At 45.9% G+C, this 26,279-nt stretch overlaps 1 protein-coding gene across 10 annotated transcripts in view; it reads left to right on the top strand.

Annotated features, from left to right (window-relative positions):
- The window catches only part of ppip5k1a (diphosphoinositol pentakisphosphate kinase 1a), a 142,912-nt gene that overhangs the window by 62,317 nt on the left and 54,316 nt on the right, over positions 1-26,279 (top strand). For all 10 annotated transcript variants that reach the window (XM_068015562.1, XM_068015560.1, XM_068015558.1 and 7 more), the window contains 8 exons: positions 361-436; positions 2,034-2,143; positions 2,497-2,582; positions 3,194-3,319; positions 9,160-9,281; positions 9,547-9,729; positions 11,056-11,197; positions 12,482-12,705. In XM_068015562.1, coding sequence (XP_067871663.1) covers positions 361-436; positions 2,034-2,143; positions 2,497-2,582; positions 3,194-3,319; positions 9,160-9,281; positions 9,547-9,729; positions 11,056-11,197; positions 12,482-12,705 — 1,069 coding nt within the window. The remainder of the gene's footprint in view (positions 1-360; positions 437-2,033; positions 2,144-2,496; positions 2,583-3,193; positions 3,320-9,159; positions 9,282-9,546; positions 9,730-11,055; positions 11,198-12,481; positions 12,706-26,279) is intronic.

Below are 26,279 nucleotides of genomic sequence, written 5' to 3'. Positions count from 1 at the left end.
GGGACAATTAAATAAACACAGTTTTGTAGCCAAAGTTAATGTTGTAACACCACAATATAATCTTTCCTCTCAATAGTGACTGAGATCCTTTGGGGAAAAAGCAGATTCAGTGAAACTTTCACCCTCTCCACTACTGATTTGTCCAATTTATCTTTTTTTTTTGTTTTTTAACCACCTCAAAAAAGTTTTTTAAATAACTTGCATCAAATTACTTGGGTATAGGGAGGAAATTTGAAGTCTCCTGTAGCTTCCATAGGATTAAATTCTTTAAACTTAACCAAACTATTTACATGGCTTCAAATTTCTGTCTGATCATCTTTGACCTTTTGTTTCCAATGTGACGAACATTTCTTATTGTAGGTTCTTTGACTTGTTTGAGAAGTATGAAGGATACAAGACTGGCAAACTAAAGCTAAAGAAACCGAAGCAACTTCAGGTATGAGATAATTCTGTAGTGCAGTAAATTTCAAATGTTGCTTTGTTGGCGGGGGTGGGGGGGTCCCTCTGCAATAACCGCCAGTTCACGGCGGGGGGCCCTCTGCAAATACCACCAGCTCCCGGAGGGGGCCCTCTACAAATGCTGCCAGCTCCCGCGGAGGGCACCCCTGCAAGTACTGCCAGCTCCCGGGGACACCCCTGATGTAACTTCTGAACAATTGTTTCAGCTATGGGGGAGCAGGGAGTACAGTACAGGATTCTGCAGACGGTGTGCTCTCACAGTATACGCACAGACCAGCTGCAGAGAAAGCTGGTGACCCTTCTTGAATCGAACGTCCCCCATTTGAAAACCTTTGGAGCAGAGCCCAGAATAGCAGCAAGAGCTTGAGTTCGTCCTTCCATGGAGAGTCAGTACAGTAGATTCCTGATCTTGCTGCTTGCATTCCACCTCCATTTCCTTTACCATGCATCTCACTGGACTGGCTTGGCAGGGCCCATGGGTTTTTGCTTCCTTTTAAACTGCTCAAGATTGACAGAAGAGGACATTGTGTTTCTGATGCTTCCTTTGTTATATTTTGGGGATTTTTTTTTTCCTAGTCCTGCCAAACAGACACTTATTCATTCAAAATTTGGCATTTTTGATTGACACTTTGAGGAATATCAATAGAATAATATGCTCTTACATTTTATTCAAAAAGATATGTTTCATGCATAAAGACTTCAATTTTATGACTATAAAACCAGAGTTTGACCAGTTAAATGTTTCTGTTATTGGACATTCACCATCATGTTGGGGCAGGTAGGAAGGTGACGTTAAGGCCGTAATCAGATCGGCCGTGATCTTATTGAATGGCGGAGCAGACTTGAGGGGCCGAATGGCCTACTCCTGCTCCCATTTCTTATGATTTTATGATCATATTTTATTAGGTTTTGGATTGCAAACTGGTTCCCCAGTTGCAATAGAGTGGATCTCCTCACCCTGTTATCTGAAGTAAATTTAGTATGTGATCTATAATATGATCTAAAACCATATGCTGTACATTGTGGAAGAAGTGGTTTATATTTACCACTGGCAGCATGATATCTTCAGAGGAGACCATAAACACCCATTTCCATCACAACGACATAGAGTTATACAGCACAGAAACAGGCCCATCAGCCCATCATGTCCGTGCCGGCCATCAAGCACCTATCTATTCTAATCCCATTTTCCAGCACTTGGTCCATAGCCTTGTATGATATGGCGTTTCAAGTACTCATCTAAATACTTCTTAACTGTTGGAAGGGTTCCTGCCTCTACCACCCCTTCAGGCAGTGCGTTCCAGATTCCAACCACCTTCTGGCTGAAAATCTTTTCCTCAAATCCCCTCTAAACCTCCTGCCCCTTCCTTAAATCTATGCCCTCTGGTTATTGGCCCCTCCGGTAAAGGAAAAAGTTTCTTCCTATCCACCCTACCCCCCTATCTATGCCCCTCAGGAGAGGCAGTACTGTGTGCTCTCCCATGGCGAGGCTATGGGTTTCCCCAACGGTGGTGCTTTAGCTTCCTCTCGTGTTCTTGAATCTGATTGTAGTTGTCGGCTCTTGGTTCGTATAGGAAGTTCTTGACATCAGCCGTGAGCTGCTAGCTGAACTGGGGCAGCATAACGACTGTGAAATAGAGGAGAAGAAATCTAAGCTGGAACAGCTGAAGACAGTGCTGGAGATGTAAGTGCTCAAAGGGGAAACGATTGCAATATGCATGTTACTATGTTAATATATTTAGAGTATGTGTTCATTGTTTTATAAACTACTCCTGGCTCTTTGATAGTTTGGGGCTGGGACAAGGTTTCTGATGTTTACAGGGATTCTAAGAAGACGCTTGCCTCCTTCAACTGCCACCCAAACAGCTCCTATTGTTACTGTCTGAGTTGGCTCGATATTCAGTCTTTGCAGCTCTACTGTAACTTGCTCTTTCAGAGGCGATTGACTGCTGTGTTTTTTCATCATTTTTTGTTTTTTAATTTGAGTTCCATCCTTCATGAGTTTTTTTTCATTTCTTCATTTTAATTTTTTTGCAGGTACGGTCATTTTTCTGGGATCAACAGGAAGGTTCAGATGACTTACTTGCCTCATGGACAGCCCAAAACGTCCAGTGAAGAAGAAGGTATGGACTTTACAGTTAGATACATCCACCTATGAGGGCAGACTTAGTATACCATTTTATCTGAAAAACGTCACCTCCAACATTGCAGAACTCCCACTGTGAATGTCAGCCTGGATTATTCGCTCATGTCGCTGGACTGGAACAAGCCCATGATCTTTTAACTTGGGGGTGGGGTAACTGACCTACAGTTTCTCACTCAAAGGGCTGTTCTTCAAGTATGAGACCAGATAATAGATGTCGGCAAGCTCTTCAACCCTAGGCAGGTTAGCACAGCCAAACTGACCCTATCCTTGATCAAAATCCACATCCATACTCTTCCCAGCAGTCACCAGATAGTAATCTGGAGCAAGAACCCTGTATGATTTTCCCCTCTCCCAGCCCACGAATGCTGAGACCAGTTGCAGCGCCCTATTGCCCCTCTGACACCACACAGGCCATAAATCAAACCCAAGACCATCTGGTTTGCATGGCTTGTTTATATAAGGCAGTGGGGTGGTGGGATACCTTTTATCTGTCATAGATTATAGCAATTGTTGTAATGTAACTCAAAAAATAAATGCTGTTGAGAGTGGAAGCCCTGGTTTGATGTCCGTGACTTGGTTGTTTTACAGATTCAAGGAGGGAAGATCCATCGCTGCTCCTGGTGTTGAAATGGGGCGGAGAACTGACTCCAGCAGGCAGGGTACAAGCAGAAGAGCTTGGACGAGCATTCAGATGCATGTACCCTGGAGGCCAAGGTAGGTGCATTTTAGTGGAGCTGTTCACCTCATTGATGGATAAACCTTCAGCCAGAACACCAGGACCTTTCAGTATCAGCAACCTGAGATGCAGCCAAAGTACTGGGATCTTCGATACATATGCAATTGATGCACAAAATCAAAAGCTCGGACACTCCTGCCTCTCTATTTCTAACTACAAGTACAGTAAAATGGCTAATGTACATATTGTCTGTAAAACTAAGATTATCATACTGATACAAACCTTTTATTGGTATTTTTGGATCAAATGGGCAAACATGATTACCAAAATGAAAGCAATGCAGAAATCACACTTTCCAGCCATGGGTACCCTGTGTGGGGGGAACCCTCTGCTCATATTGCCATTTCTCCCACCTTGTGTTTTGATAAATATCAGATTGCTGATTGATATTCTCTAAGACATAACCACAAGTGCTGGAAGTAGGTGGCTACCCCGTCAACATTTGTAAAGAGAAAAGTATAAGATGCTAGAGGACCTCCTGTGCATTTCCAATATTTTTTTAATGAAGAAGTTTACCTTGTCTCCCTTTCCAAATAAGTGTTTTGCCCCAGCAGGACCCAGAGTTTCCTGTTTTATAAAAATCATTACACTCAATTCTCACAGGGTTGTATTTATTTTATGTGGTCCTCAGTTTATTTTCCATAAAGTTAAAGTTTTGTTCCCCCAATTTCAAATACATGAATTGCAATGAGACTGGCACTTGAAGTAACAAAGGTAAACAAACATGTGCAAGGAATTACAACACGCATGATGTTCTGAGAGAACTGATGAATGTAGTCCCCAATCAGACAAACCAATTATGTACATCGCTGAAGAAGCCAATGTGACGATGAGGATTGGGCTTATCTGAGCCCCAAGGCCATGTGGAGGATTTGAAAAATCTCCTGTTGACCAGGTTTTCCAACCAACTGAGGGGAATATGGAGGAGATTTCTGACCCTTTGTATTACTTGGTGGAGAGGGGTGGGCATAGCTTCTGATTGTAAAAATCGTTGAACTCCACTGTCTAGTTGCCACGGATAGTATCTGGGAAGCTTGACTGAGCTAGGACTGTCCTGCATGATCGTGTTGCTGGGCAGGTTTGTGGGATTAAGAATGTCCTGTGTGCAGATTTACTGGGAAAGACATTCACCTGTATTTTAAGTTGTGGGTGATTTTAGTGTTTGACCCTTTTTTGACAGTTGCTAGTTGGGTTGGAGTGAATGTCGCTGAATGAATGACTTTTTTCATTCCAGGGAGGAACCAATGGTCTTCACAGGCCTATTGTAAAATTTTCAGCTCTTGACACGGTCACAAAGCTGGAAACTGTCTCCACAAAGGTTGTATTTAATTTTAAAGCACACAGTTAATGTAAGACAAAGCTGACTCCTGTTTCCAGTGTTAGTGGGGGCCAGGAGCTGTTATAGTTCCAATCCCTCAGCTACTTTGTAATTTGCAAAACCAGAGTTGTTTACTATGGGTAACTTATTTGTGTGGCAGCAAGATGTACAACAATTGTCTTGATGCTCTTAGGCAAGGTGGAAGTAATCTTACCCCTGGATACTATTCGGAAACTTCTGCTGGAATGTTACGTTGGATATTGCATTTAGGGTCAGCTGTGATGCCTCTCCAGTTGAGTAGCTTCCATACAGAATGGCTGCTGGGTGAAATAGGGAATGACAAACACCATGGAATTGCATCGCAGTGGTAGTGGTTACCTTCAGGAAAGAAAGGGGGATGTAATTGGGGTGGTAAATCAATCTGGCTTTCAGATTGTTCCTATGATTGTGTCTGATTGCCAGTTACAATGTATGGGTCCTTTACTTGGAGGTTACAATGACATTTTCTGAGTTTAGATTGGATCTTGTACTTGAGCTGATTGTTTTAGCAGGTGCATAAATAGTGTAGGGTATTACTGAATAATTAAATAGCACTTTGGAATATAGCCCGAGTATATAATGAATTTACATTGTTTTGTTCCTTTTCTGCCAGCTCTGCTGCATCCAGCAAATCTCCAGCAGTGGTTTACCCTCCTATCTCTATAGACGCTCATCTTGGGCATGCACAGTGTTTCACCTCAGCTTTCTCATCTACATGCTGCCCCTGGGTGGTGCATCCAACAGTATGGGGCAAGCTTTCATATGTTTGGCAATCAACTCTACTTCTCTGCCATAGTTTCTGGCTCCATGACTTTCACTGGTTCCTTGTCCACCATCAAGTTGTGCATGAGCAAGAGCAATTTAAGAATGCATGACTGAAGCTATCCTATTTGGCTTCTGGTAAAACTCCACATCTAGTCACTTGACTCCATCCCTCTTCCTGACTTCTCATTGTGGTTTACTCAACAATGTGCAATCCTGATGTCCTGCTTGACCAAGCTGAACTTCAAACCCCATATTCTAGCCACCACCAAGGCCATCTATGCCACCTTTTCCATTACCTCATTCCACTACCACTGAAACCCTCATTTATGCCATTGTCCCCTCCTGGCCTGACTACTCCAATGCTATCATTGCCAATCTCGAAAACTCCACCCTTTCTGAACAACAGCTCATCCATAACTTGCCCACGTACATCCGAACACACACTTTGTTCCTATCCTTGGCAACTTCTATTGGTTCCCAGTCCACAACTCATTGAATTCAAATTGCTTGTTCTCAGTTGCAAGTTCTTCCATAGTCTTGACCCTCCCTTCCTACCTCTGCAGCCTCCTCAGTCTGTGCCTCCCAGTGTGCCCCTCCCAACTTGCAACTCTGACCTCATATTTTGTATCTCTCTTTCAGTCGCAGAGCCTTCAACCATCATGACCCTCCACTTACTAGGCCCTTCTGCCTTGTTACATCTCTTTTATCCTTTAAAAGTCTTCCCAGGACCTATCTTGTTGACTGTGCTTTCAGCCACTTTCCCTAACTGTTTGATCACTATTCTGTGCCTGGTTTCACCTCTGTGCAGTACTTGAGGACATTTTATTATGTTAAAAGATGTTCTACGTTTTCAAGTTATTGTTGATTCAGAATCTCTTTGGGTATGAGGAGTGACTAATGTTAATTCATTTGTCTTTCCCTCCGACCTTTTACATGAATATAGATGATAGCAACACAGGTTTGAGCTGTGAATCTCCTATTGACTGTGGTAAGGGATTGAGTGTCTCCTGTCTGAGCTTGTGATGAATTAACACCGTTTTCATCCTCCTTGCATGTCCAGCCCTGGGACTGATTTTAATCCGTACACCATTCTAACAGTTGGTTAAAGCAGACCTGCAACAAACTAATTGTCAGAGTGATTCACAAATGGAGTGAACCTTCCATTTTTCTAACAGTAGCAATGATCTGGACTTGATATAATTATCCATACGGTCGGAATCCTCCTGCATCTAATTTCCAAAATTCTGTTTCCTTTGATTTGGTGATGTATCTATCGCTTGTGGGTATCCTGTCATTACCAGCACATGACAGTATGGAGAAACTTGGGAATGTGTTTTTTTTTTAAATCCACTAAGTATGTCTCCTTGACTTAATTTTAGGTTCTCTTGTACTGGTGTTATTTCATCCTCTTCCTCCAAAAATACAAAGTCCTTCTTTAACAAGTCTCTCCTGCATCCGTCTTTAATGGGCTCACTTTCCACATTGCCACTCTTTTTCTTAATATATTAAGCTCTTAAAGTTTTGGATTTGATGTCCCTTGCAAGCTTTTTTCATATTCCCGTTTTGCATCTCTTATTACTTCCTCTGTATCCCTTTGCTGCTTTTTATAGCTCCTCCAGTCCACTGGATTTTCTTTCTTCCTTGTATTTATATAAGCCTTTTAGCTTGATACTGTCTCTTACCTCATTTGTTGACTATGGTTGCTTAACTATTCAAGTGGAGCTTTTACCTTTTAAGGGTATGTACTGGTCTTGTATTAAATACTTTCCACTGTTTGTAGGTTTACCCATTAACTGTCCAGCCTCCTTTTGGAATTTTTGATGTCAAAGGGATGCCACTGCACCTTAATAGAATAAGACACTGTGCATTACATGGTACAACACTTCTTATAAAACAGTGCATCATCTAATTTACATTGAGGATCTCCAACAGCAATCCATCAATAAAGGATTAAGCTGGAAACATTACTGATTCGTTTGTAATCTTTATTCAGTATGACATTTTCCATACTCTGATCAAATAAATCCAGATTGTCAATGGAAAGGATGCAATTCCTTTAAGAGGTTGTTGATATGGTTAATGTCATAATAGTGGGGTGACCGCCATATTCCCTAGGTTGCTGTCTGGTTTGTTTTCCCCATTATCTGTATTTAGCAAATCTTGCTCATTCCCATTTGGAACTATTGATCAACTTCAATTCTTGCTGTTTCTGCAATCTTCAAGGTTTTCTTTATTTCACAGAACCAATATTTTAACTATTCTTCCACTTCAGATGGATGATGTTGAGCTTCAGCACTGTACTAAATGGTCCTGGGCTTTCACAGAGATTGATGACCATAACAGCCTACACTTTTTTGAAAAAAAGTAGTATTGGAGGAAATTGTTGGCAGCAGCCACTGCTGTTCCTGTCTCTGAAAAGCCTCTACAGGATTTTGGTACTGACTGGCAGACTCCAAAGCCAGTACCTCGCTGTCTATCCACCCTGCTGCAGACTGCACTGTGTCAGAGAAAGATATTTGCTGGTTGCCAAATGCCCAGGACTGTTTCTAGGATTTGGAAATTGCCCCAAGTTTAGCCTGTGAATCTTTCTAATACTGCTCGGATTGGGTTCACTCTCCAACCCTTCTCTAGAGACTGGCAGCACCCAATGACGTGGCTCCTTTGCTTTCATGAAACTGTGCTGTTATTTCTTCTCCCCTCTTCCCAATTCTACTGCAGCAACTGATGAGGAATAAGGATCTTTTCTGGTCTGACCAGCTAGCTCAGCGGTGACATTCTGGCAGTTAGTATGAATTGTCACAATTTTTGTTATCTCAGCAGGTGGAAGAGTCCATGTTCTTCTCTTAGAAGAAGGCCTCTTATAAACCCTGAGGGAGCAATAAAAAGGAGGGGAGAATTAAACAGAAAACAAGAGAATGGACTGTAGTTTATGTCAATGAATGAACCAAGTTTTACAGTTTAGTGAGCAATAGTTTCTAAGTGAGCTGGGTAGTGGACAGTGAGGAACTGATATGTATGATATGAAAACCTAATGTTGTCATCATATGGTATTCTTTGATATTCTCACTGCCAGTTTAATGAACTCATCCATGTTCAGTCCTTAGATTCTAAATATCCAGAGTTAGTAACCAAAACAACATATAGTCCCTAGCATAAAAACAGTAACTGAATAGAAACTAGGAGAGAATTACAGAGCAAGACCAGAAGAAATTTCTATTTTTTTTTCTGCCCAGAAATTGACCTTGGAGAGGATACAGTGCAGATGCACCAGTGTGATACTGGGACAAAAAACATAGAATCATAGAATGGTTACAGCACAGAAGGAGGGCATTTGGTCTGTCATGTCCATGCCTGCTCTCTGCAAGAACAACTCAGCTAGTCCCGCTCTTCAGCCCATTCCCCATAGCCCTGCAAGTTTATCCTCGTCAGTTGCTTATCCAGTTCTCTTTTGAAGGTCGCAATTGAATCTGCCGCCACCATGCTCTCAGGCAGTGCGTTCCAAATCCTAACCACTCGCTGCGTAAAAACGTTTTTCTTCATGTCGCCGTTGGTTCTTTTGCCAGTCACCTTAAATCAGCGTCCTCGGAGTGACTGAACAGACTGTGAGGGTATGAATGGGCCTACTCCTGTTTCGTTGTTCCAACTGGTCAATGCGATGATTTTAAACACTGAGTGAAATGGTTTCCTTTCCCCCAGGGGATTATGCTGGCTTTCCTGGTTGTGGCTTACTTCGTCTACACAGCACCTACAGGCACGACCTGAAGATCTATGCGTCTGATGAAGGCAGAGTGCAGATGACCGCAGCAGCTTTTGCTAAGGTATGTGAGCGAATGATTGCCTTTGTGTGCATGCCAGTCACCCAATTTGCAATCATTTTCACTAAAATATGAACAATCGAGACTACACTTTCTTTTGTGAGCAATGGAGGGTATCAGATTGGTGCAGTGAGGGTTGCTGTTCTGAGTTTAATCCTGACAAAGGAGTGCTTGATGTCAGCATTGAGGATATGAAATGAAGAAGTGTTACATTTCTTACTACTGCCATCCTCAATACCTAACCCATTCTCTGTGTACTCTGTTGCAGGGGCTCCTAGCACTGGAGGGGGAGCTGACTCCAATTCTTGTGCAGATGGTAAAAAGTGCCAACATGAATGGTCTACTGGACAGTAACAGCAACTCGCTCAGCAGCTGTCAGCACCGTGTGAAAGCAAGGCTTCACGAGATCATGCAGAAGGATCAGGCGTTCACAGAGGAGGATTACACCAAGGTAACTGAGTACATTTGGACTGCGTGCCTGGATCCACTGTGGATCAGGAAAGAAGTGGGGGCGAGTGAGTGCACCTAAAGTCAGTGGCATCTTCTAATTGTAAGAGCTCTGTAATAGGAAAGCCAAAACTGCTGGCATCAAAGATAGTTGTGCACATGTTTGTTGGCACCACATAGCTGTGCTTTAGGATGCTGAAGGTTATTTCCTGTATTAATTTTTCTTCCAAAGCTCCAAATAGCCCTTCCTACATCCTCAAATCTCATCACGCTGCTTCATATGCTAACGTTCTTTCCTGGGACTTCAATAATATAGAATTCCGCACATCCATTCTTGCTTAGCTTTGTGCCATCTTATTGCTACCTCTTGACTTACCTTCTCTTCTCTCTGCTATTGTGATCAGACTCAATGACATCCTGCACTTTAGGCCTTTACCAGGTTTCTCTATAAAGACAAATACTGGTAGGAAACCGTGGGTGAAAGTGAATCACAGTAACAATGCCTTCCAATTGTTGCTGGGAATAAGAGCTACATGAGTGACAAAAACAGAGTGTTTAATATTCAAACTTTGCAGTACTGAGTCTTCGTATAAATTAGCAGTTCTTCTGTGGCATTGGATTTGTTACGTGATATTATGCCCTTTTTATAAGAACAGGAGTGTTATAATACACACCGTTCTGTTACCAAGGAAGAGTTGAGTTTATTTAAGGCCATGCAGTCTAATTGTGAGCCGCATGGAAGATGGCAGGATCCCCAAAGACACATTGTACAGCGAGCTCGCCATTGGTATCAGACCCATCGGCCGCCCATGTCTCCGCTTTAAAGACGTCTGCAAACGCGACATGAAATCCTGTGACATTGACCACAAGTCGTGGGAGTCAGTTGCCAGCGTTCGCCAGAGCTGGCGGACAGTCATAAAGGCGGGGCTAAAGCGTGGCGAGTCGAAGAGACTTAGCAGTTGGCAGGAAAAAAGACAGAGGCGCAAGGGAGGAGCCAACTGTGTAACAGCCCCAACAATCAAATCTTTCTGCAGCACCTGTGGAAGAGCCTGTCACTCTAGAATTGGCCTTTATAGCCACTCCAGGCGCTGCTCCACACACCACTGACCACCTCCAGGCGCTTACCCATTGTCTCTCGAGATAAGGAGGCCAAAGAAGTCTAATTGTTAAGTAAACAAAGCCTCAGGCTAGTCAGAGTTGAGTTGTTTGGTGAGGGAGTTTTGCCCATTTAGAAATCTTAAGTTTCAGTCATTGGTCAGAAGCACCTAGCTTTCTTTGTCTTTTTGTTAACACTATTTACATCTGGTCCATTTTCATCCTTTGTTTCTAGCTGGCTCCCACTGGCAGTGCTTCTCTTATTAACTCCATGAAGTTAATTCAAAACCCCGTCAGTACCTGTGATCGAGTTTATTCCTTGGTCCAGAGTCTCACCTCCCAGATTAAGAAGAGGTTGGAAGACCCCAAATCAGCAGGTAAATGTATTTCTACTTTATTTTGTTTTGCTAGCAGGATTACTAGCAGAATGTTGTGGAAATAGAGGAGATAAACAGACTCTGTGTTCTAACAAAGAATTCCAGGTAAAACACATCCCTTTTGGAATAAAAACAGAAAATACTGGCAATACTCAGCAGGTCAGTCAGCATTTGTGGAGAGAGAAACAGAATTAAGGTTTCAGGTGAAGATTTTCTGCTTTAGTTCAGATTTCCAGCATCTGCAGTATTTTGCTTTTGCACTAGTGCCTCTTTTGGATATTGACTGAACTGTTGTGTATTGCCAACATTTTCTATTTTTTATTTCTGATTCCCACCATTTGCAGTTTTTTAAAAACCTTATTTACATTGATTATATTAGAGCTTGGAGGCATTTCTGAGCCTGATGCGAAGGAGCCAGCTTAACATCAGCAGAGACACTGTAATTAAGCTTGAGGTGCTCCATATAATTAGCCCCACTCACACCGTCTGGTTCATTAATAGCCTTTGGCCACTCATCAGCACTCTCAGGCCTGTTGGAAAAAAAAGGTATTCTGTTTAAAATTAAACCATTATGTTCTAATTAATATGCTTAACATCGGGTTATGATAGTACAAGTGTACCCTGATACTGTCAAATAGGAGTACTTGCACAACCAGGCACCACGACTAATGCACGTAAATAAATTTCATACAGTCAGTCCTAATGGGTTAAACTTCCAAACTCCTGAATGCTGGTGCATCTACCCTCTCCATTTACCACTGCTGCAAGTCCTTGATGTTAATTGGCTCATGCTCCACTCGGAGGCAGTTTAAAGGACCCCTATTTGACATCAAAGCTCAAAAGGTTTAAACGCTGCTGGTGAGCTGAACTTCCAACATCGACTTCCTCCTTGGTCAGGCAGATGGAGAGCGAAACTGCATCCAAACTCAGGTGGGCATAGAGAGGCACAGTATTAGAATGTACAGATGCAGAGACACATAGTATCATGACACAAGGAGGCAGGCGATGCATATGGTTTCCTTTCTTGTAACATAACCCATAGCATATCGAATATTTCTCCCAAACCAAGTAATGTCTGCAGTAGGTATTTTCTTGTGAAGCCTGGCATATGAGCTAATTAGAGAATATACTTTTTTCTTTTTACCTCTTAAAAAGATATCTGTGTCAGATTTTTATTATTTGCAAGTGCACATTTTATTTCTCTTTGTCTTTTGGATTTTCTGGATTTTAGCTGGGGGAATCGAAAATAAAGCTATTTGACGTGATGGTTCTTGCCAATTGCAGACCTTCAGCTGTACCACAGTGAGACCCTGGAGCTGATGCTGCAACGCTGGTCAAAGCTGGAGAGAGATTTCAGGATGAAGAGTGGCCGCTACGACATTAGTAAAATCCCTGATATCTACGATTGTATTAAGTACGACGTGCAACACAACAGCGCCCTGAAACTTGAGGACACCTTGGAACTCTTCAAGCTCTCCAAAGCCCTTGCGGACATCATTATTCCTCAGGTAGGGAATTAATTGGACAGAACAGTGCATGCTCCAATTTTGGAAATGCTTGGTAGAGAGATAACGTCCTGTGTCTTCCAGTGTAAAAGAAAACCAATCCTGTGGTGCATACACGGTCTTAGTTGCTGCACTTCTGTTAAATTTTGTTCCTGTGAAGCACCTTGGGACATTTTCCTATGTTAGAAGCTCTATAAATGCACGTGTGGCAATCTGTCTTCCCACGACCACTGAGAAAGCAAACCGTCTCCTCCTAACCCGTTTGAATGATTCTCGACTGTCAGTCTAAACAGCCTTTTATCCCCACATCGCCAATACCTTTCTAACTAACAAACTGAAGTGTTCAAAGAAAATGAAAAATAACACTTGTTTTTTAAATGCCCCAATAATTTTTGACCAGGGTTTCTCTCAGCAGTGTCGGTGAGATTAATTTTTCATTGATGGAAACTCCAGTACAGTCGGCAACTCCTTACAGGGGGTCCCATGGTCAGTAACCAGAAAAACAAGGCATTAAACTCAGCTGTCATCCACCGAGTCATCCCATGACACTATCCCAAGAGAGTTGGCAGTTTTTGTGGTTTGCTGGCCAACATTCATCCCTCAATCAGATCAACTTACCCCTCCATAAAAAGCCATCAATTCTAACTGATCAATCTGTTTAGTGGGCCATTTTTGGCATGGAGTGGCTGCTATGGTTGCCTACATTAGTGACTGACTGCACTCCAAAGTAGTTTATTGTGTGATTACCACCTACCACCCCCCCCCCCCCCCCCCCTCAGCTGATGAATCAGTACTCCTCCATGTTGAACACCACTTGGAGGAAGCACTGAGGGTAGCACAGGGCACAGAATGTACTCTGGGTGGAGAACTTCAATGTCCATCATCCAGAGTGGCTCGGTAGCACCACTACTGACCGAGTTGGCCACATCCTAAAGGACATAGCTGCTAGACTGGGTCTGCGGCAGGTGGTGAGGGAACCAACAAGAGGGAAAAATATATTTGACCTCGTCCTCACCAATCTGCCTGCTGCCGATGCATCTGTCCATGACAGTATTGGTAGGCGTGACCACCGCACAGTCCTTGTGGAGATGAAGTCCCGCCTTCACATTGAGGATACCCTCTATCGTGTTGTGTGGCACTACCACCGTGCTAAATGGGATAGATTTCAAACAGATCTAGCAACTCAAAACTGGACATCCATGAGTCACTGTGGACCATCAGCAGCAACAGAATTGTACTCAACCACAATCTGTAACCTCATTGCCGGGCACATCCCCCACTTGACCATTACCATCAATCCGGGCGATCAACCCTGGTTCAGTGAAGAGTACAGGAAGGTATGCTAGGAGCAGCACCAGGCATACCTCAAAATGAGGTGTCAGTCTGGTGAAGCTACAACCCAGGAATACTTGCGTGCCAAACAGCGTAAGCAGAATGCGATAGACCGAGCTAAGCGATCCCATAACCAGATCAGATCTAAGCTCTGCAGTCCTGCCACATCCAGTGTATCCATCCTCAATGATGGGAGAGCCCAGTACATCAGTGCAAAAGATAAGGCTGAAGCATTTGCAACAATCTTCAGCCAGAAGTGCTGAATTGATGATCCATCTCTGCTTCCTCCTGAAGTCCCCAGCATCACAGCTACAACACTAGCATCTACCCGGCAATGTGGAAAATTGCCCAGGTATGTCCTGTACACAAAAAGTAGGACAAATCCAACACGGCCAATTACCACCACATCACTCTACTCTCAATCATCAGTAAAGTGATGGAAGGCATCATCGGCAGTGCTATCAGGTGGCACTTGCTTAGCAATAACCTGCTTGGTGACACTCAGTTTGGGCTCCTCCAGGGCCACTCAGCTCCTGACCTCATTACAGCCTTGGTTCAAACATGGACAAAGGAGATGAACTCAAGAGGTGTGGTGAGAGTGACTGCCCTTAACATCAAGGCAGCATTTGACCGAGTATGGCATCAAGGAGCCCCAGAAAAACTGGTGTCAATGGGAATTCGGGAAAACTCTCCACTGGTTAAAGTCATACCAAGCACGAAGGAAGATGGTTGTGGTTGTTGTAGATCAATCATCTCAGCTCTAGGACATCACTGCAGGTGTTCCTCAGGGTCGTGTCCTAGGCCCAACCATCTTCAGCTGCTTCATCAATGACTTTCCATCAATCATAAGGTCAGAAGTGGGGATGTTTGCTGATGATTGCACAATGTTCAGCACCATTCGTGACTCATCAGATACTGAAGCAGTCTGTGTAGAAAGGTAGCAAGGCCTGGACAATATCCAGGCTTGGGCTGATAAGTGGCAAGTAACATTTGCGCCACACAAGTACCAGGAAATGATCATCTCCAACAAGAGAAAATCTGACCATCTTCCCTTGATGTTCATTGAAACATAGAAAATAGGAGCAGGAGTAGGCCATTCAGCCCTTCGAGCCTGCTCCTCCATTCATTATGATCATGGCTGATCATCCAACTCAGTAACTTGTTCCCACTTTCGCCCGATTATCCTTTGCTCCCTTTAAACCCAAGACCTATATCTAACTCCTTTTTGAAAACATACAATGTTTTGGCCTCAACTGCTTTCTGTGGTAGCGAGTTCCACAGGCTCACCACTCTCTGGGTGAAGAAATTTCTCCTCATCTCAGTCCTGAATGGTTTACCCCGTATCCTTAGACTATGACCCCTCACTCTTCTGAACTCCAGTGAATATAATCCTAACCGACTCAATCTCTCCTTATACAGCCGTCCCGCCATCCCAGGAATCATTCTGGCAAACCTTCGCTGCACTCCCTCTATAGCAAGAACATCCTTCCTCAGATAAGGAGACCAAAACTACACACTACAAGGCCCTGTATAATTGCAGCAAGGCCCTGTATAAGTGCAGCAAGACATCCCTGATCCTGTACTTGAATCCTCTCACTATGAAGGCAAACATACCATTTGCCTTTTTTACCGCCTGTTGGACCTGCATGCTTACCTTCAACGACTGGTGTACGAGAACACTCAGGTCTCATTGCATATTCCCCTCTCTCAGTTTATAGTCATTCAGATGATCTGCCTTCCTGTTCTTGCTGCCAAAGTGGATAACCTCACATTTGTCCACATTATACTGCATCTGCCATGCATTTGCTCACTCTCTCAACTTGTCCAAATCACCCAGAAGCGCCTCTGCATCCTCCTCACAACTCACCCTCCCACTCAGTTTTGTGTCATCTTCAAATTTGGAGATATTACATTTAGTTCCCTCATCTAAATCATTAATATATATTGTGAATAGCTGGGGTCCTAGCACCCACTAGTCACTGCCTGCCATTCGGAAAAAGACACATTTATCCCTACTCTGTTTACTGTCTGCCAACCAATTTTCTATCCATCACATTACACTACCCCCAATCCCATGTGCTTTAATTTTACGCGCCAATCTCTTATGTGGGACTTTGTCGAAAGCCTTCTGAAAGTCCAAATAAACCACATCCACTGGCTCCCCCTCAGTAACTCTACTAGTTACATCCTCGAAGAATTCTAGTAGATTTGTCAAGCATGATTTCCCTTTCGTAAACCCATGCTGACTCTGTCTGATTCTACCACTGTTCTGCAAGTGCTGTGCTATAAAATCTTTGATAATGGACTCTAGAATTTTCCCCGCTACCGACCTCAGGCTGACTGGTCTATAATTCCCTGCTTTCTCTCTACCTACCTCCCTTTTTAAATCGTGGAGTTACATTTACTGCCCTCCAATCTGTAGGAACTGTTCCAGAGTCTATAGAATCTTGGAAGATGACCAACAATGCATCCACTATTTCTAGGGACACTTCCTTAAGTACTCTGGGATGCAAACCATCAGGCCCTGGGGATTTATTGGCCTTCAATCCCATCAATTTCCCCAACACCATTTCTCGACTCATACTGATTTCCTTCAGTTCATCTCTCTCATTAAACCCTGTGTTCCCCAACATTGCTATTTGTGTCCTCCTTTGTGAAGACAGAACCAAAGTATGCATTTAGTTGGTCAGCCATTTCTTTGTTCCCCATAATAAATTCCCCTGTTTCTGACTGTAAGGGACCTACATTTGTCTTCAATCTTTTTCTCTTCACAAACCTATAGAAACTTTTACAGTCAGTTTTTATGTTCCCTGCAAGCTTGCTCTCGTACTCTATTTTCCCCTTCTTAATCCCTTGGTCCTCCTTTGCTGAATTCTAAACTGCTCCCAGTCCTCAGGTCTGTTGTTTTTTCTGGTGAATTTATAGACCTCTTCCTTCGATCTAATGCTACCTCTAATTTCCCTTGTAAGCCATGGTTTGGTTACCTTTCATGTTTTACTTTTGTGCCAGAGATAAACAATTGCTGCAGTTCATCCACATGCTCTTTGAATGTTTGCCATTGCCTTTCCACCGTCATCCCTTTAAGTTCAAAGGCATTACCATCGCTGAATCCCCCACTATCAACATCCTGGGGGTTACCATTGACCAGAAACTCAACTGGAGTAGCCATATAAATACCGTGGCTACAAGAGCAGGTCAGAGGCTCGGAATCCTGCGGCGAGTAACTCACCACCTGACTCCCCAGTGCCTGTCCACCATCTACAAGGCACAAGTCAGGGGTGTGATGGAATACTCTCCACTTGCCTGGATGGGTGCAGCTCCAACAACACTCCAGAAGCTCGACACCATCCAGGACAAAGCAGCCCGTTTGTCTGGCACCCCATCCATAAACATTCATTCCCTCCGCCACCGATGCACAGTGGCAGCAGTGTGTACCATCTACAAGATGCACTGCAGCATCTGCATTAGAACAAGGGCAACAGATGCATAGGAACACCACCACCTGCAAGTCCCCTCCATCATGACATGGAACTATATCGCTGTTCCTTCACTATTGCTGGGACAAAATCCAGGAGCTCCCTTCCTAACAGCACTGTGGGTGTATCTACCCCACATGGACTGCAGCGGTTCAAGAAGGCAGCTCACCACCACCTTCTCAAGGGCAATTAGGGATGGGCAATAAATTCTGGCCTAGCCAGTGATGCCCACATCCCATGAACGAATTTAAAAAAAATATTTTGAGACACTTTAAAGTGAAGAGGTGCTATAATAAAATGCAAGATTCTTTATTAAAGAAGAGCTACCTTTTTGATTCGCTTGTACAAAGCTGCAGTTATCTTATGCATCCATTAGGTGGCACCAATAACTTCAGTTACCCAAAAATATTGCATTTTGCTGCAGTCTCCTTCCATCATTTCAGCTCCAATCCCTTGGCTTCAGCCTCTCTTTGGCAACCCTGAGTAAACTTTGTAATTCAAATATCTTTTCATCAAACCAGAACGTTCCATGAATTGAGGTAGCACAAATGCCTGGCACATTTGAAGGTTAGATTTCATATACTGTTACGTCACACACAGAAATAGAACAACAAGCTTGCCCTGAATAAGGCATTTTTGCATATCTGATCTACACTGGCAACACACGGAGCTTTCTGGCTGTTCTTTATTTGAATGACTTAACTCATTCACTGGCAAGAAAAAAGCCCTTTCAATTGTTGTATGACTGGTCAGGCAGCACTTGTAGCTCTGGTCTCCACACAATACAAAGGACATAGAAACACTGGAGAAAGTGCAAAAGAAAAGATTTACAAGTGTGCACCAGAGCTTAGAGATTACAGCTACTGGTAATGAATGAACAGGTTTGGGCATTTTTTTTCTTCAGAAAAGAAAAGACTAAGAGGTGACCTGATAAAGGACTTTTAAAATTATGAATAAGGAGAAATTTCTTTACTCAGAGAATGGTTAGAATGTGGAACTTGCTCGCAGAGGATGTGGTTGAGGCAAATAGTTTAGATGCTTTCAAAAGGAAACTAGACGAGGACATGAGAGAAAAGGGAATAGAAAGATATGCCGAAAAGCTGAGATTAGGTAAATGGAATGGGAGGAGGCTTGTGTGGAGTATAAACAGCACAGAATAGTTTGGCCAAATGGCCTGTTTCTGTACTGTATATTCAATGTAATTTATATGGCACTTCAAGCCTCTCCAACCTCTCAGTGTGCTTTACAATTAATTATTTGGAATTCCATTGACTGATGTGTCGGTAAAGTTTGCACAGCAAGATCCCACAAGTAACAATATGAATGACCTATTAGTTGGGGGTGGGGGCACAGGGCTTTGGTCCTGGTTGAGGAAAGAAGAGCTGGGGATCTTTCTGATTTTGTGTGCGCATTTCGTGAGCTCCTTAACATTGAACTGAGCCAGTGGTTAGATGAGCCTCAGTGTACCATCTCACCCAAAGGTCAGCACCACGTATGAAGTCAAAACATCATCCGAAATTCTGTCCTCAAGTGAAGCTTAAATATATTTCCTTATGCCTCCCAACATCAACTTGCCTTTGTATAATTCGTTTATGGGGATGTGGGCATCGCTGGCCAGGCCGGCATTTATTGTCCATCCCTAATTGCCCTTGAGAAGGTGGTGGTGAGCTGCCTTCTTGAACTGCTGCAGTCCATGTGGGGTAGGTGCACCCACAATGCTGTTAGGAAGGGAGTTCTAGGATTTTACCCCAGCGACAGTGAAGGAACAGTGATATAGTTCCAAGTCAGGTTGGTGTGTGGCTTGGAGGGGAACTTGCAGGTGGTGGTGTTCCCATGTATCTGCTGCCCTTGTCCTTCTAGGTGGTAGAGGTCTCAGGTTTGTATGGTGCTGTCGAAGGAGTCTTGGTGAGTTGCTGCAGCGCATCTTGTAGATGGTACACACTGCTGCCACTGTGTTGGTGGTGGAGCATTGAGCGGAAAGGTAGAAGCAGAGAGGTTTGGGGAGGGAATTTTAGAGCTTGGGTTTGTTCGGTCCATTTCTGGAGAATGGTGCTAACCAAATCAAGTCAACACAAAAGCAAAATACAGTGGATGCTGGAAATCTGAAACAAAACAACAGAAAATGTTCAAAATATGCAGCAGGTCAGGCAGCATCTGTGGAGAGAAAAGCAAAAAGATCACAGACCTGAAACGTTAACTCTGTTTTTCTCTCCACGGATGATGTCTGACCTGCTGAGTCTTTTCAGCATTTTCTGTCTTTGTTTCAAGTCTGTAGCTTGTTTATAGTCTGTCATAATGATCCTTGTGGGTTTTGTAATTGTTACAGCTGTAAAAATCATTTGATGTAGAATAATCTAGGCCAGCACCACACAATCGTGACAGGTCCGTACGTGATTACCGTCAGAACTGTCAAGTTTCACTCACTTGGCTTAAAAATGTCATCCCTTTTGGCATATTCCAGTCCTTCAAATAAGCAGCACTGCTCTGTGTTTAAATGGGATTTGTGAGCCCGCCTCTCTGTCTGATCATAAATCTCTATCCTAATATTTCCCCAATGTTGACGTCTCTCACTGTGGGCAGAGCTTTAGTATGTAAGCTATGCAGTCGCTGTCTGCACGTACACTCTTTTCTGCTTGAGCTCCACTCTCTGATGTTTTATTTTAAACTATTGCTTTTCTTCAGTGTTCTGCAGCACTGGAAAATTAGATCACAAATGCATTTCCACAATGGTGCAAAATCTTTGTTTATCGCCAGTGTCGATAAGAAACCCTGACTATATTTGTCCATACTTGTATATGATATGGTATCTATTAAGACTGGCTTTGACAGACTGTAATCTCTCTCTCTGTCTCTCCGTCTGTCTCTCTCTCTCTCTCCGTCTGCCTCTCTCTCTCTCTCTCCGTCTGCCTCTCTCTCTCTCTCTCCGTCTGTCTCTCTCTCTCTCGCCATCTGTCTGTCTCTCTCTCTCTCGCCATCTGTCTGTCTCTCTCTCTCTCGCCATCTGTCTGTCTCTCTCTCTCTCTCGCCATCTGTCTGTCTCTCTCTCTCTCTCACCATCTGTCTGTCTGTCTCTCTCTCCGTCTGTCTGTCTCTCTCTCTCCGGCTGTCTGTCTGTCTCTCTCTCTCCGGCTGTCTGTCTGTCTGTCTCTCTCTCTCCGGCTGTCTGTCTGTCTCTCTCTCTCCGGCTGTCTGTCTCTCTCTCTCTCTCCGGCTGTCTGTCTCTCTCTCTCTCTCCGGCTGTCTGTCTGTCTCTCTCTCTCCGGCTGTCTGTCTGTCTCTCTCTCTCCGGCTGTCTGTCTCTCTCTCTCTCTCCGGCTGTCTGTCTCTCTCTCTCTCTCCGGCTGTCTGTCTCTCTCTCTCTCTCCGGCTGTCTGTCTCTCTCTCTCTCTCCGGCTGTCTGTCTCTCTCTCTCTCTCCGGCTGTCTGTCTCTCTCTCTCTCCGGCTGTGTGTCTCTCGCTCTCCGGCTGTGTGTCTCTCGCTCTCCGGCTGTGTGTCTCTCGCTCTCCGGCTGTCTCTCTCTCGCTCTCCGGCTGTCTCTCTCTCGCTCTCCGGCTGTCTCTCTCTCGCTCTCCGGCTGTCTCTCTCTCGCTCTCCGGCTGTCTCTCTCTCGCTCTCCGGCTGTCTCTCTCTCGCTCTCCGGCTGTCTCTCTCTCGCTCTCCGGCTGTCTCTCTCTCGCTCTCCGGCTGTCTCTCTCTCGCTCTCCGGCTGTCTCTCTCTCGCTCTCCGGCTGTCTCTCTCTCGCTCTCCGGCTGTCTCTCTCTCGCTCTCCGGCTGTCTCTCTCTCGCTCTCCGGCTGTCTCTCTCTCGCTCTCCGGCTGTCTCTCTCTCGCTCTCCGGCTGTCTCTCTCTCGCTCTCCGGCTGTCTCTCTCTCGCTCTCCGGCTGTCTCTCTCTCGCTCTCCGGCTGTCTCTCTCTCGCTCTCCGGCTGTCTCTCTCTCGCTCTCCGGCTGTCTCTCTCTCGCTCTCCGGCTGTCTCTCTCTCGCTCTCCGGCTGTCTCTCTCTCGCTCTCCGGCTGTCTCTCTCTCGCTCTCCGGCTGTCTCTCTCTCGCTCTCCGGCTGTCTCTCTCTCGCTCTCCGGCTGTCTCTCTCTCGCTCTCCGGCTGTCTCTCTCTCGCTCTCCGGCTGTCTCTCTCTCGCTCTCCGGCTGTCTCTCTCTCGCTCTCCGGCTGTCTCTCTCTCGCTCTCCGGCTGTCTCTCTCTCGCTCTCCGGCTGTCTCTCTCTCGCTCTCCGGCTGTCTCTCTCTCGCTCTCCGGCTGTCTCTCTCTCGCTCTCCGGCTGTCTCTCTCTCGCTCTCTCTCTCCGTCCGTCTGGCTGTCTCTCTCTCCGGCTGTCTCTCTCCGTCCGTCTGGCTGTCTCTCTCTCCGGCTGTCTCTCTCCGTCCGTCTGGCTGTCTCTCTCTCCGGCTGTCTCTCTCCGTCCGTCTGGCTGTCTCTCTCTCCGGCTGTCTCTCTCCGTCCGTCTGGCTGTCTCTCTCTCCGGCTGTCTCTCTCCGTCCGTCTGGCTGTCTCTCTCTCCGGCTGTCTCTCTCTCGCTCTCTCTCTCCGTCCGTCTGGCTGTCTCTCTCTCTCTCTCCCTCTCTCTCCGTCCGTCTGGCTGTCTCTCTCTCTCTCTCCCTCTCTCTCCGTCCGTCTGTCTGTCTCTCTCTCTCTCTCCCTCTCTCTCCGTCCGTCTGTCTGTCTCTCTCTCTCTCTCCCTCTCTCTCCGTCCGTCTGTCTGTCTCTCTCTCTCTCTCCCTCTCTCTCCGTCCGTCTGTCTGTCTCTCTCTCTCTCTCCCTCTCTCTCCGTCCGTCTGTCTGTCTCTCTCTCTCTCTCCCTCTCCGTCCGTCCGTCTGTCTGTCTCTCTCTCTCTCTCCCTCTCCGTCCGTCTGTCTCTCTCCCTCCGTCCGTCTGTCTCTCTCCCTCCGTCCGTCTGTCTCTCTCCGTCCGTCCGTCTGTCTCTGTCCGTCCGTCCGTCTGTCTCTCTCCGTCCGTCCGTCTGTCTCTCTCCGTCCGTCCGTCTGTCTCTCTCCGTCCGTCCGTCTGTCTCTCTCCGTCCGTCCGTCTGTCTCTCTCCGTCCGTCCGTCTGTCTCTCTCCGTCCGTCCGTCTGTCTCTCTCCGTCCGTCCGTCTGTCTCTCTCCGTCCGTCCGTCTGTCTCTCTCCGTCCGTCCGTCTGTCTGTCTCTCTCCGTCCGTCCGTCTGTCTGTCTCTCTCCGTCCGTCCGTCCGTCTGTCTGTCTCCGTCCGTCCGTCTGTCTGTCTCTCTCCGTCCGTCCGTCCGTCTGTCTGTCTCTTCTCCGTCCGTCTGTCTCTCTCTTTTCCCCCCCCCCCCCCCCCCCGTCTCTCTCTCGGTCGCCTCGGTCACCTCCGTTTCGGTCTCTTCCCCCCCCTCTTCCCCCCCCTCTTCCCCCCCCTCTTCCCCCCCCTCTTCCCCCCCCTCTTCCCCCCCCTCTTCCCCCCCCCCCTCTTCCCCCCCCCCCTCTTCCCCCCCCCCCCTCTTCCCCCCCCCCCTCTTCCCCCCCCCTCTTCCCCCCCCCTCTTCCCCCCCCCTCTTCCCCCCCCCTCTTCCCCCCCCCTCTTCCCCCCCCCCTCTTCCCCCCCCCCTCTTCCCCCCCCCCCCCCCTCTTCCCCCCCCCCTCTTCCCCCCCCCCTCTTCCCCCCCCCTCTTCCCCCCCCCTCTTCCCCCCCCCTCTTCCCCCCCCCTCTTCCCCCCCCCTCTTCCCCCCCCCCTCTTCCCCCCCCCCTCTTCCCCCCCCCCTCTTCCCCCCCCCCTCTTCCCCCCCCCCTCTTCCCCCCCCCTCTTCCCCCCCCCCCTCTTCCCCCCCCCCCTCTTCTCTCCCCCCCCCCTCTTCTCTCCCCCCCCCCTCTTCTCTCCCCCCCCCCTCTTCTCTCCCCCCCCCCTCTTCTCTCCCCCCCCCCTCTTCTCTCCCCCCCCCTCTTCTCTCCCCCCCCCTCTTCTCTCCCCCCCCCTCTTCTCTCCCCCCCCCTCTTCTCTCCCCCCCCCTCTTCTCTCCCCCCCCCTCTTCTCTCCCCCCCCCTCTTCTCTCCCCCCCCCTCTTCTCTCCCCCCCCCTCTTCTCTCCCCCCCCCTCTTCTCTCCCCCCCCCTCTTCTCTCCCCCCCCCTCTTCTCTCCCCCCCCCTCTTCTCTCCCCCATATATATGAGTGAGAGAGACATACAATGTCTGTCAAGGAAAGCCTATCCTCAATTAATAGTAGTGTAATCATTGAAGGGGAACTAACTGATGCAGTGTCTGAGTATTGGGCTGCATCCTAGCTGGCGGTAAATGATACATCTTCCCAGCATGGGGCAGTATATCTGTCTCCAGCTGCCAAATGGGAATATTGCAGTGAAAGTCGCATTGTCTGTTGCAAAAATTCCACAGTTCAGGATTCTGGGAATGCCATATGCTCAAGTGTTGGAATGTCAGATTATACTCGTGATTCGTTCAGACCAGATAATCTCATTAACTCTTTCCTTCCCCACAACCCCACATTCCCAAGTTAATAAATTAATTCATTGAAAATGAATTACAAAGCTGATTTGTGCAGAGTGAAATTCCCAGGAAAGTTAATCAGGTTAATGTCATTTTGCAGTTTACCTTTACCATCGTTGTGGGAATAAAAGTTCTTCTGTTTCCTGCTTGCCCCCACACCATTCAGTATGTCTCACTTCAGAAATCCAGCAAGTGACCTTGAGGTCTGCTTTTGAATGAGCTGACTAGAAATTTCTAATAACCAAACCAAACATCAAATGTGCCTCCCTTTAAAATTGAAGTCCTAATCAATGCCCAGTGTCCTGTGCTGGAAAATTGCATGTCTGTGAGCACTGGGTGTGATAATGGGGGTCAGAAAGGCCACAAGACTGAGGGTGGGGGAGGAGGGGGAGTTTCATTTGACCCACTTAGTTTGAGTGATTAGCAAGATGTCATCAACACCAGGTGCATGCTTGTGGTCTCACTGCATTGCCACACACTGGATAAATGTTTTATTATTCTGGGTAGAAATTACTGGTTGGAATTCAGCTCTCAAAAAGCCATCATGCTAACAACCTAACTGGGTGTTTGACCCTGTTTTGTTAATATTATACACAGGCATGGGCTTTGGCCCTTAGTTGGTGAGGAAGGTGTTGGGCGGATTCACTGATAAAGCATTGATCCCACTTGGTTTATAGGGAACGCAGCTTGTTCTCAACTGGACATCGAGTCCTATTTTCTATTACTACAATAATTAAAACACTCTTCAATCAAAGGTTGTACCAGTTTCCCAAGTGTGAAATATTGTCTAGTTTTCTGATGTACTTTGATGAACCGAGTGCATTCGGGCTGAGAACCCAAGCTGTGAGTTCCTCTTTGCCTTGTCCACCACCCTCCCACCCCCTCTATCCCGTTGGTAAGTGCTACTGAACAGTTTATGGCCCATATGCCAGTATTTATGCATTATCCCACTGCCCAGAAGTGCACAGGAGCAATCACTATTCCTTGGCGATTGTTGGAAATACGGAGAAGTTCCGTCAGCATCCGAAAGGATGGATTAAGATTCTGGATATATTCATCACGAGAGGTCATACTGGGATATTGACCTGTCTTTCTCTTTTAGAAGCTGACTGACCTGCTGTGTATTTTCAGGTTATTTTCCTCCATAATCGTATTCCTAGTGCAGCTTTAATTGGCCAAACCCTGTGTGTGACCTCCCCTCTGCTAGGACAGCGTGACACCATCATAGGCACAGGTGCAGCAGCACATGAGAACAAAAGGAATTTCGGGAATGTTTGTGGTGGTGAGGAGGAGAGAGGAAGACAGGGCGGAGATGCTGGCAGAATCAGCCCACAGTTTGTACAGCCATTATTCCAAATCAACACCTACCTAAACCTCCAGCCCTCTCTCCTTTAAGACGCTCCATAAAACCAAGCTTTTGGTTTTCTATCCTAATCTCATGTGCCTCTGATTACACTCCTGTGAAGCGCTTCAGGATATTGTACTACATTAAAAGTGCTATAGAAGTGCAGGTTGTTGTTGGGAGGAATTGATTTATTGCTGAAGCATTACCAAGCTCAGGAGCTGCACAGTCTGTTCTGCAGTAAAAGGAAGATCCTTGGGGGAAATAAAAACCTACAAATCTGAAATAAAATCAGACAGTGCTGGAAGTGCACAGCAAGTGTGTCAGCATCTGAGAAAAGAAAAAACAGGTTACTAGAACCTTGCAGCACAGGAGACAGCCGTTCGGCCCAACTTTCTGTTCTGGCTCTTTGCTAGAGCAATTCCACTACCCCGTGTTCTCCTCTTAACCCTCTAGTCCTGTTATCCATTCTTCCCTGAAAAGGTGTACTGCTTCTTGCCTTAATCATTACCAGTGGCAAAGTATTCATTGTGTTAACACCCCTGAGTAATAACATTTCTTCTAATCTCCTCCCTCAATCCCTTACTGACTGTTTTAGATTGATGGCTGCATGTCACTAACTGTGCAATGCGAAAAAATAGTTCTTCATTACTCACTCCATCTAAACCCTTCATAATTTTAAAAGCAACTATTAAATCCAGTCTTGGCCTTGTCTGTTCTAGTGGAATAGTCCCAGTCTTTTGAATCTCTCCTTAGAGTTTCCCATCGCAGGCATTCTCCTGTTGAATCTGCTCTGTGCGCTTTCTGTAGCTTTAATGTCTTTTTCTGTAATGGAGTGGCCAGTACTCTAACTGTGGCCAATCCATCACCTTGTAGGTATTTACTGTAACTCCTTTATTCTTGTACTCTTGGTACTTTGTGTGTAGACTCTTGTCTGCTGAGAATACTGAG

This window comes from Heterodontus francisci, chromosome 35, assembly GCF_036365525.1.
Source record: "Heterodontus francisci isolate sHetFra1 chromosome 35, sHetFra1.hap1, whole genome shotgun sequence".
Classification (NCBI taxonomy): Eukaryota; Metazoa; Chordata; class Chondrichthyes; order Heterodontiformes; family Heterodontidae; genus Heterodontus; species Heterodontus francisci.
The sequence above is the reverse complement of the archived record's forward strand: the minus strand, read 5'-3'. Positions and strand labels throughout refer to the sequence as shown.